Raw genomic sequence first — 12,017 nt, forward strand, 5'->3', positions numbered from 1 at the left:
ACGTAGGGATTCTTTCTGGAAGTGTGGAGGGAGATTCCACCCCACACCTCTCCCGGCTTCTGGTGGCAGCCAGCAATCCTGGGTGTCCTCTGGTTTGTGGGTATGCATTCTGGCCTCTGCCCCCAGTGTTCCCATGTGCCCGCGTCTCTGTCCAGATCTCCCTCATGTAAGGATGCCAATCCTTGGAGTTAGGGCCACCCTAATCCAGTGTGACCTCCCCTTAACCTAACTAATTGCATCGGCAAAGACTCTACTTCAAAGTAAGATCACATTCACAGGTTCCAGGTGGACGTGAATTTGGGGAGGGGAGCACTGTTCAACCCAGTACCCAGTCACAGAGCCTAGAGTGAGGATGAGCGTCCTCTCCTCAGATTCACAGGTTTTCTAGAAGCGCTGACAGAGATGGCTAACATCCTCTGAGCACCTGCCAAGTGCTAAGCCCTGCGCCTGACATAGAAATCTGTGTCACTAAATTCCCACCACAGCGTGTGGGGGGCAAGAGCATTTGCATCCTTGGGTTTACGGAAGAGGAAACTGAGGCACGGGCCACTTCCGCGACTGGCTCCAGGGTGCATCAGGAGAAAGACACAGAGCAGGTTCTGGACTCAGGACTGGATGTGTACAGAGCCAGAGCCCGTAACCCCACAGCTGTTGTGCCGGACGTGCAGAGGCCCGAAGGCCAGACCCTGGGGGGCACGTGAGGAGCTGCTCACAGCCCAGCTGCTGCCTGGGTGACGGGCTTTGATGCAGCCTTTTCCCCCCACTGCAGGCCCGGTACCCCCAGTTCATCAGCAGAGTGAGAGGACGAGGCACCTTTTGCTCCTTCGACACTCCTGATGAAACCATACGGAATAAACTCATTTTAATAGCCAGAAACAAAGGTAAGTGAACAGGACTGGAAGCTGAGCCGCATCAGGGACCCAGGTCACCTGGGGAGGGTGCACCGCGGGGCGCAGGGAGGCAGGGGATTTGCGGGGCTGAAAACAGTCTGAGTGCTCTTTCTCAAAAGAAGGGGAAGTGGCCAGCAGACTTCCTTATTCATTCACTCGATAGATATTCACTGAGGTGGTGAGTTGCACTAACAGAGGAGAGAACTGAGATGATGAAGGAACGAGACCATTGGGGCCCTTCCTTCAAGGAGCTCAGGGTCTAGCAGGAAGGACCATGTGAGACAGCGTTTCATAAACCATAGGTTGTAGTTCTGCATCCTAGGAAGAAGGAAAGGAGGCTAAGGATGGAATAGCGGGGGGGTGAGTGGGGGGGAGTGTGGAGACCAGGAAATCAGGGGAGGCTTCCTTGAGGAAGAGGCATTTTACCTTAGGTCTAGCCAGTTGAGCCAGGGCTGGCCAGGTGAAAATGAGGAAGGGCATTCGGGCAGAGGGAGGCACGTGTGCAATTACCTGAGGCAGGATGGAGCCCACAGAGGCAGAGAAGCGTCTGGAACGGAGTGTGGGGAGGGGCTGCCAGGCGCATGTCACATGGGCCTGTGGAGCCCGTTCAAGAGTCCCAGCTTCTTCCTGAGCTATGGGAAGCCACGGGAGAGGCTCAGGGGGGTCAAAGTGTGCGATCAGAGGGCCTGAGATGGGTCAAGCGAGACTCAGCCCCTTCACTGCTCCATCTCAGAATTCCCAAGGAGCAGGGGTAACTCATCTCCTCTGTAATGAGAAAGCTGTGTCGGGGGCACTACGAGACCTTGACCAGAACACCCAGCCAGTCAGTGTGCAAGACACCCTTTAAAATCAGCAGGCCCGGCCACCCCTGGTGACAGCTGTGCCCCTTGCACCTGCTGCCGGCTGCCCGCACTCCATCACCTCCATTTGCTTCTTTCCTTCCTGACCCCACCATGAGTTTCTGGAAGGCAGGTCTCAGTGGGCCTGGTTCAGGGGCAGCAGAGCAGGCATTTGAGGTGGGAGGGAGGGAGGGAGAGAACGGCCGGCGGGGTGGGTGGAAGGACAGACGGAAGCTGGACGGAAGGAAGATGTGCAGCCCCCGGCTGGCGCCCAGGCCGCTGACCACACCCCCCGCCTCTGCTTTCAGGCGTGGTGTTGGGAGGCTGCGGGGACAGATCCATTCGGTTCCGCCCCACTCTGGTCTTCAGGGATCACCACGCGCACCTGTTCCTCAATATTTTCAGCGACATCTTAGCAGACTTCAAGTAAAGAAGCCATTTCCACTACGCTCTGAGAAAGCCCCAATCTCAACTGTTGTCAAATTGATTAGTTTGCCTAATTCATGTTTTCACTTAAAGTATCAGAGGCGAATGTGTAAACTGAAGAGTTCTTTGTGGGGAGGGGGTGTTTGTGATGGCTTTGGGGGGGGAGGGGACAGGCAGGAAGGGCTGGTTTTGATTTTCCTCCCTGCAGAGCCAATGACGCACATGGGTCTAAGCCCAGAAAGTCTGCGTGAGCCCTGGACATCGTCTTCGGCAGGGCCATGAGGGTCCTGGCCATATATGTGCCCACCTTGACCCCAACAGTGTCTTTGGAAGCCAGGAAGGGAATACAGCTGCTCCCGGGATGGGGGCTGGGACTTCTGGGTTCCAGTCCCTCTCAAGTGCCATACTGCGTGATCGACCATGCGGGCTCCCCACATGGTCGCCCCCTCCCGCCCGGCCCTGGAGCTCTGAGCAGGTCCCGTGCATAGTTCAGCAAAGGACAGGACAAATCACACAAGGGCAGGACAGTAGGAACATTAGGCTGGAGCTTGCAGTGTGGGAAGGAGTCCTGTGGCCTCCTGATGACTCGGGCCGCTCCACTCAGTGCATCTGGGGATCCTCTAAACTGTGACTTCTGTCCTTGATGGGGCTTGGCCTTGGCCTTGGCGAATCTCTGGGTGGCAGCTCTGGCACTTCTTACTCGCCACTCTCCGTTCCCCCAACTCTGTCCCCTCTGTTAAACGTCATCCCAGTCCTCGGAGGGGGGGGGGGGAACTGCAGCCTGGGCATCCATGGGGACACACAGGAGCCAAAAGGGCAGAGGCACAAGCCAGTCACCCAGGAGCGGAAGCCCAGGGCCTGGGGCAGCAGAGCCACCTCCTCTTGTCTCCCCGGGCATCAGGGGTCTGACCCGTGGACCCCTCGCCCCGGGGGCCTCTGCTCCACTCCTGAGCAGGCCTCACTGGACGGCAGAGCTGTGCGAAGCTGTCCAGCACGGGCAACCAGTTGCTGAACTAGATTTCTTGAGGGAAGCACCGTGAACTCAAGGCACCAGAGCACCATGCAGAAAAGATTGCCTGTTGGTTCAAGGTGGCTTCCTTGAACTTGCCGCTCCAGATTACAGGTTTTCCTGATGGAGAGCAGGATGTAACTTACCAGGCAGATGAGTTAAATGCTTAGTTGGACAGTGGTGGAGGCCAAGGGGCCTCTTCTGGAGGCGAGACATTCTTGGAACCGACTGGACTTCCGATGTCCTACAAAGAGCCTCTGGTTGTCCCCCAGCAGTGGAGTGGTGTTTAGTGGGCAGACTCGGGAGGCCCCGCTGTAACCCCTGCCCCGAGGGAAACGCTCTGCCTCCCCCTGCTGGCTCGGCTGTCTCGGGAGATGGACACACCAGGGTTTTCAGTCCAGCACTTTGCTCTTCTAATAACTTAATCACCCAAAGACCTCAAGCTGGTGGTAGTGGTTTCTTTTTCTTTTCTGCTTCCACTGTTCCAAGTGGTCCTCAACCTACATTTGTAGAGAAGGAAAGGCACTAGCACGTCTGACAGACGCGGTCAGATCCGTGGACTCTGGCGCACGCCGCATCTCGTGGTCCGTGCAAACCGTTGCTCTTCAGAAGGACTGTGTCAGTGTCAGTGTGAGGCTGTTTGCTCTGCCAGCTGAACGGAGGTGTCTGCCCCCCTCTCTGTGCCGGGTACCACTTGCTCGGATGGTCATCTCTATTCTGTCATTCCTTCATGGAACTTTCGCTAAGTCCCTCCCCCGTCCCAGGCCCAGCGCTAAGCACTAGGAATACAACATGGTCCCTGCTGTCCGGGGACGCCCATCTCATCGGGGACCACAGACTCTTCAACCAGCAATCCAAGCCGAGTGGCAAGTGCTGTGACAGATGTGTGGGAATGTCGGGAAATCAGAGGGAGTACCAGGCAGGCTCAGGAGGTTTCGGGGAGAAAGTAACATTTGAGCAGGGTTTGGTAGAATGAGCAAGAGTTCTCCAAGCAGACAAGGCGAGGAGTGTCACACAAAAGGGGACAGCACGCTCAAGGCACATCAGTTCACAGTCTCACACCTTCCACTGGGGATCCAGATTCCACAGGCAATATCCCAAGATTAAGGCCTTATTTAACAAACAAATCAGATGCGAACCGAACCATAATTCATTTATTGGCATAAGTATGCTTTCTCTGGAGAACTTCAGCATTGGGTGCAAACATGCGGTAAGGTCCCGGAGTCCAAAAGGTTTTCAGGCCAGGGCGCAACTAGAAACTCAGCTCTCTTCGGTGGAGAGAGTGGCTATAAATATTTTTGTTCTCTCCCACGGGGCAATCATAGAGAAACGAATCATTTTACCTGGAAAGTCATTTCCAGACTTATTCACTCCTTACCAAGGGAAGTTACTTCTCGTGAAACTTTTTAAGCCATTTTTCAACACGCTCTTGTTGGCTCAGGGCATCACATGAGTTCCTGAGGCATCCTCTTTTGGGGGTGGGGGTATAGCTGGAAGAATCTGAAGGAAAAGACTCTCGGCAGGGCTCACGATTGTAGGGAGAGAGGTGGGTAAAAACGGGGAGCCCAGCTGACAGATGGCTGACTAGGGTGGGGCCCGTGGAGTGCTTCTGTGGCCGACGGTCTGGGAATGAATCCATCGCTCATCAGTGCCATAGACTTTAGTAACTATCTCTAGCAAGTCTTGTCACTTTTACAGAAAACAAGGTCCTGTAATAGCAAGTCTTAGCACATCCTCACTTTTATTATAAATGGGTGTTTTTTTTATAATTTTTACTGACACTCAGTAACCATGCAAAAGTGTGCACAACATTAATATACCTGTATATCTATACCTATCTCTATACATACACACACACACACACACATATATATATACACGTACGTATATCAGCTCATGGTAGAGAACCATAGCTAGGGAGCTCCGCCGACTTACGCATTCAAAGTGATCTTGTTTACAGTATTCTGTTGACAGTGCCAATAAATGATAAAGAAATTAACATGTCACAATGTAACTGATGACCATATGCACAATTCTGTGAATTAAATCTGTTTCCTGTTGTTAATCAGTATTCTTAATTAAAAAAAAATTTATAATGGAAACATCAGCATGAACGTGGCCTTTCTGGGGTTGGAAAGTTTTGTTAAGTCATTGTCTGACAAGTACATATTAAGCACCAATTACATACCGCTTAGGGAGGCCTTGGGGGATTCCTCTGGCTGCATAAGTCTGCCTTGGGCTCAGGAAGCACCGTGAGGCCATTAACCTCACCAAAGCTCATCAAGGACTTACCATGTGACAGGGGCACAGGGGTGGACAAAGCGTGGTCCTTACACTCAGGTCATCTTCCGGGAGGGCAGAGGTCACAGCAAGCCACAGTGTAGGGACCGGAATACAGGCAGACCCTGGCTGCTGTAGAGGCTCAAAGGGCAGGTCCCAAAGTTGGAGAAGAAGTTAGGTCCCTGAGTTCCATCTTCAAGGTTGAGTCGGAACTGCTGCAGTGACTCTGAGGAGGGACGGAAGGCAGTCCAGGCCGAGAGCAAAGCTAACTGGAGGCACGACGGCAGGGTGGGGGCAGGCATTCTGTGGTGCGATCAGAGAGAGGACCACAGGAGCCAGAGACCGGACCAAAGAAACAGGCAGGGCTCGGCTGCAGAGGGCCTCCCCCGCCCTGCTCAGAGGCACGGCATTTCCACGCTGTGGCTCAGGCGCCGCAGGTTGGGAGCAGGGGGTCACCCACCGTGCTGAGCGCTCCTGGAAAGGACGGGGAGGTCGAGAGACCAGTCAGGAATCTAGTACAGTCAGGGCGACTTGGCGGCCCGACCTGGACCGGGCCTCGTGGGCTCCTGCCTTACCAACGCTCCCAGCTGTGTCAGCGACCCTGTAAAACTAGGCAAGGCGTGGGTCCCATCGTTTTCCAGGCTTCCTCCACTTTGGACACACAGCATGTCTATAAGAGAATTCTCTTGGAAGATAAGATTTACCATTAAACATGTTTTTAAAATAGTCACATATAGTGGGGCGCCTGGGTGGCTCAGTCGTTAAGCATCTGCCTTCGGCTCAGGTCACGATCCCAGGGTCCTGGGATCACACCCCGCATCGGGCTCCCTGCTGAGCGGGGAGCCTGCTTCTCCCTCTCCCTCTGCCTGTCTCTCCCCCTGCTTGTGCTCTGTCAAATAAATAAAATCTTTTTAAAAATCATAATCATCACATCTAGTAATGATAGTTATCATTTGTTGAGCATCTACTACGTGCACGCATATTCTGCGGGATCCTTACAATTTTCAGGAAAACCTGTGAGCTATGTATTCGTATGCCTATTTTCAAGATGAGGAAACAAGCTCAGGGACGTTGGGGGAACTGCTGAAAATCACACAGCTTGGAAGCCAGGATCTGAAACACACAGCTGTATGAAAGATGGTCTATTAGTGTATAAACAAACGTGTGTGTAGACACATGCAGTCAGCTTCAGATTGGGTGAGGGTGGGGACTGTCTTCCACTCCAGGACCCTTCTCACGGCCAGCCTAGCTACCAGCCTGCCCACTAGCCTTGGAAAGTCAACCTGAACTGGTCGGCATTCATGTGAGCTCTTAAAGTAACTTACTAGAGTGGGTAGTGGAAGGCACCAAAACCTCAAGGTCAAATACTCTCTGTTCAAAACAGACACTGTTTTCTACTTTCTGTTCTCCTTCGGTGCTGGGGAGGCAGGATGCTGCGGGGGAATGACCTAACTCTGCTGCTTTCTAGCTTGAGCAAGTCTCTTCACGTCTCTGAACCTCCTCTACAAAAGGAGGCTGCTAACAGTAACGCTCGCTAGCACTTATCAAATACTCCCCTGGACCGAGCACTATTTTAAGTGTATTCCAGGTAGTCAGTCCTCCCACCACCCTAGGTGGGTGCTACGGTCATCGCTGCTTCCCAGGTGAAGAGCCCAAGGCACGGAGAGAACTCCTCTAATGGGTCACAGCTGACCCACATACAATGTGGCAGGACATACAGTGTCCAAAGAATGATATATTTCTGTCAAAGTTAAGTTCCTACTCGTAGATACTAAGTCTATTTCCCAAAATGGATACAAGCCCGACTGAGTGCCGGGGTCTATCTCAACTGTTAATCAGTGAAGCGGATGTTTTGGCACCAGCGTTGGTACAAACATGGCCAGGTGGTATGGTCCCTGATTAACTGGGCAGGATTTTATAGTTGAATGCCACAGGATCAAAACAAGGCCATAAAAGTTGGACTCTGCCTGGGGCTCAAAGGGACCCTGGTGCTTTCCACATGGGGACTCACAAGTCCTTAAGTCACAAAGCAGCAGTAAAACGAAAGCCCCCACCCCCAGTCGTCTGGGCAGTTCACCCCAGGCTGCCCCCCCACCCCCGCAAGCAGCAAAGCCCACCAAATGGGCCCTGTGAAGTGCACTAAACATGGTCCTTGAATGACAGAAGCCTTATCTTTGGTAACCAGGGCAGGGAGGACACCAGCTCCCAGCTGTGCACACTGTGAATGTCCCCGGATAGAGCCGACCTCACCGTGCTCCGGGGGACCACATCGGTCTGCAAGGTGACTACGACAGAATACCACTGTTGGCTTACAACCCCCCTGGTGAGCTTCCCGGGTGCAAACTGGAACTGGCCCCCATGCACAGAGGGCAGGGCGAGACCGGAGAGAGGCAGGCCACCCCAGACAGGCAGGAGGCAGGGGTAATAAGCAAGGAAACTTAACTTACAAGGCTTGTCTTGGGCAGCTGCAAGATGACGAGGTCTCCATACCCACCTGCCAGAATCTTAAGAGTTTATATGGAGGCCTTCACTGGGTTCAGGAGTGTCCACTGTGCAGATGGTCTCAACACCAACACATCACCATGTCAACAAAGTGTCCTTGGGCAGCTTCCGGAAACAGAGAAGTCAGGTGGAACCTGCATTCCAGGGACAGGGCAGGGGGTGAGGAGCCTCCGATTGCCTGGGGCCAGTTTGAGGGTCAACTGGCAGTCGTGCCCTCTTGATGACCTCCCCAACAACCATACACTGGATGGCTTAAACGGTAAACATGTATTTCTCACAGTTCTGGAGGCTGGAAGTCCATGGTCAGGTTCTTGGTCAGGACCTCTTCCTCCGATGTCCTCACATGGCCTTCCTGAGGTCATACAGAAAGCCTCTTTATTTGTAAGGGCCCGAATCCCATCATGGGGACCCTAATCACCTCCCAAAGGCCCCACCTCCAAACACCATTACACTGGGGGTTATGGCTTCAGCATCTGAATTTTGCGGGGGGTATACACCTTCAGTCCATAGCAAGTACCGTATGGAAACAGACATGGTATAGACCACCCCACTACCTGCAGCTAAATTATATCCAGCCCAGGGCACGGAGGCGCCCAGAGTCCAGACAGGTCTCAGCAGACAGCCAGGAAAACCACTCTAGGAGGGACAAACATGACCATGTCACCAACGATCTCCACGACTGAATGTTTCCCAATGTCAGCTCAGCTTCCAAGTCCAGAATGGGAATTCATGGTGGAGAAACTTCTCTTCACCTAGAAAGCTGACTTGAAAGAGACCTTGTTTTTCACAGCATTTTTCTTCATTTGTTAAGATAGACAACATACTCTATCGTGAAAACTTAAATACAGCATTAGGTTATAAAGTTCAATGTGCACATCTTCCCTCCATCCTGTCCACCCCCTACCACCCCCAACCGTAACCACTGTGAACAAATTAGAATCTACGTGGTTTGTACAAACATAGAAATAAGACCACATGAAACTATATTGTTCTGTGACTTGCTTTTTCTTCCACTTATCATTACCCTATGGTTACCTTTCCACCTCAGCAGATATAACTCAACCTCATTCTTTTCTTTTTAAGATGTATTTATTTATTGGGGCACATGGGTGGCTCAGTCTGCCTTCGGCTCAGGTCATGATCCCAGGGTCCTGGGATCGAGCCCCACATCAGGCTCCCTGCTCAGCGGGAGGCCTGCTTCTCCCTCTCCCACTCCCCCTGCTTGTGTTCCTCTCTCGCTGTGTCTCTCTCTGTCAAATAAATAAATAAAATCTTAAAAAAAAAAAAGATGTATTTATTTATTTTAAAGAGAGAGCCTATGAATGGTGGGGAGGGGCAGAGGGAGAAACTCAAATAGATTCCTCGCTGAGCACAGAGTCCAACACGGGGCTCAATCCCATGACCTGAGCCGAAACCAAGAGTCGGATGCTCAACTGACTGAGCCACCCAGGCGCCCCTCAACATCATTCTTTGTAAGGGCCATGTAGGACTCCATTGTATGGCTCTGCCAACATTTATTCACCCACGTGACCTACTCACAAACTGTTAACTTCCAGTTTTGTCACTGCTGTTCATTCGTTTAGCTATTAGAAACATTCGGTGAACATCCTCGTAAGTCGGCTTGGGTATTTCTATTAGATTATTATTTTGGCATTGTCGTCAAAGTGGGGGAATCGCCTATATATCCACTGCCTGAATCTGAAGGCCACTTGCATCTCCTGAGAAACTGCTTTATCATCTGCATGGCTTCCAGGCAGGGTAAATCCCAGAGATTCTCAAAAGCCCGGGTGCCTCGGAATTACCTGGGAAGCATAAAAATGCAGATACCCCAGCACCTACCAGAATCCACAGGGGTTGAGCACAGGTGAGCTTGGACAGATCCCAGGTACTGCCCCCCTGGCGTGCTGCAGGAGCCCTCGGGGGTCAAGTGAAGATCTGTGGTTCTGGCCCGGGGAATAAGGGGAGGGAACAACGCATTTGTTCCGTGTGCCCTCTGCTGGTGGTGGGAACAGACAGCACATCGAAATGGTGGCTCTTTCCTGCCACTGGTGAGAATGGGGCTCTCACCTCCAGTGTGGGGATGCTTCAGGGCAGCAATCATCAACCCAGGCTACACGTGAGAATCACCTGGGGGACCCGGGCAATAGCAATGCCTGGTGACGGGCCTGGGCAATGACATTTCCTTTTTTAAGATTTTATTTATTTGACAGAGGGAGAGCGAGCGAGCATAAGCAGGGACAGCAGCAGAGGGACAGGGAGAAGCAGACTTCCCACTGAGCAGGGAGCCGGTAGTGGGGCTCAATCCCAGGACCCTGGGATCACGACCTAAGCCGAAGGCAGACGCTCAACGACTGAGCCACCCAGGTGCCCCTAATGGTATTTTTTAAAAAGCACTCCAGGTGATTCTGCACATGGAGCCAGAGCTGAGAACCTATTCTTTAGGCAAAAAAATTTGCCCCAGGAACATGAAGTCCAGAGGCATGAGTTACTGTGGTGTTTTCTCTCCTGATAGTCCACATCTGAAATTTCCAGCCTGCCTGCATTTCAGAATCGGCTTCAAGCTTGTCAAAAAGATTGTGGGGACCCATCCCACAACATAACCAGAATCTCCAGGAGTGAGGTTCACTGAAGTAATAGCTTACAACTAGACCAACACCAGGGGTTATTTGAGTTAATTCTTGTCTTTAATGAGGTCAAAGTCAAATCATTAATACCTCTTAAGACATTTTATAGGGGTGCCTGGGTGGCTCAGTCAGTTAAGCGTCTACCTTTGGCTCAGGTCGTGATCTCAGGGTCCTGGGATCGAGCCCCGTGTTGGGCTCCCTGCTCAGCAGGGAGTCTGCTTCTCCCTCTGCCTGCCACTCCCCCTGGCTTGTGCTCTCTCAAATGAATAAATAAAAAATCTTCAAAAATAAAAATAAAAAATGATAAAAATAAAGGATCACTTTGGTGATCCCAGGATCCTGAGACGAAGCCCTGCATCGGGGCACCACGCTCAGTGGGGAGTCTGCTTGAGGATCCTCTCTCCCTCTCCCACTGCCCCTCCCACTCATGCTCTAGCTCTAAATAAATAAATCTTAAAAAAACAAAAAGCAAAAAGCAAAAACAAAGGATCACTTTGGCTGCTCTGAGAACAGACTCTAGAAGAGGAAGGATCATGGAAGCAGCAGGCTGCCACAACCCAGAGGAGACATGAGGGCGGCGTGGATCCGAATGGCAGGGGTGCACAGGGGGAGAAATAGTCAGCTTCTGGTCGGATTTTTGAGAGTCGGCCTAAAACAAGAACAACATGCCATTTCCCCTGAACAAAGAACTGGTGCTTCTGAATGAGTTGGTGGCTCCCCGGGACACCCAGGCTCTGAGTCAGGGCTCAGGGAGAGTGTTCTCCTGCATGCAGAGCCCTTGTGTCTGGGAAAACCCCAGCTATGCCCAAATGGTGGGTGTCCAGCGTCCCCAAACGCCTGAGGGACATAACCACACACTCCCCCAGACTAGGGTCTCCAACCACAGGAATCAAATCCACAAACCTACAACCTTACATGTGCATCTCTAACTACAACTGAATACAAATTACAAAGTGTGGTTTCTTCTTGTTTCTAAAAGATCCCACACTTTGGGGCACCTGAGTTGCTCAGTCAGGCAAGCGTCTGCTTTCAGCTCAGGTCATGATCTCAGGGTCCTGGGATCGAGCCCCTGTCAAGCTCCTTGCTCAGCGGGGAGCCTGCTTCTCCCTCTCCCTCTGCTCCTACCCTCAGCTTGTGCCCTCTCTCTCAAATAAATAAAACCTTTAAAAATGTATAAAAATAAAAGCTCCCGCACTTCTTCCACCGTTCTCGCCTTTCTCTGATCCTCCAGGCTTTCCCTAGCGCTTAGGATCAAATCAGGGTCGGCCCCAGCACATGCATCCCACTCTTGCTCTTGTTCCTGCCTCCTCCTCACGGCGACCCACTCCCCCCTCACTGCTCCCAGTCACCTAAGTACGCATGTGCACTGATTTACCGGCCGTCCTGCCTCCCCCAGAGGGACCCAAATCAGCCTCTTTGTGGCCAGTGCTGAGCAGGGCCTGGTACA

General features: G+C 52.2%; 1 protein-coding gene across 1 annotated transcript in view; it reads left to right on the forward strand.

Moving 5' to 3' along the window:
- Positions 1–2,266, forward strand: part of ABAT (4-aminobutyrate aminotransferase) — an 80,977-nt gene extending 78,711 nt beyond the window's left edge. The window contains exons 15-16 of the mRNA XM_021698065.1: positions 770–881; positions 2,038–2,266. Of these exons, the coding sequence (XP_021553740.1) occupies positions 770–881; positions 2,038–2,159 (234 nt within the window). The 3' untranslated portion in view covers positions 2,160–2,266. The remainder of the gene's footprint in view (positions 1–769; positions 882–2,037) is intronic.
- The last annotated feature ends 9,751 nt before the right edge of the window (positions 2,267–12,017 follow it).

This window comes from Neomonachus schauinslandi, chromosome 5, assembly GCF_002201575.2.
Source record: "Neomonachus schauinslandi chromosome 5, ASM220157v2, whole genome shotgun sequence".
NCBI lineage: Eukaryota > Metazoa > Chordata > Mammalia > Carnivora > Phocidae > Neomonachus > Neomonachus schauinslandi.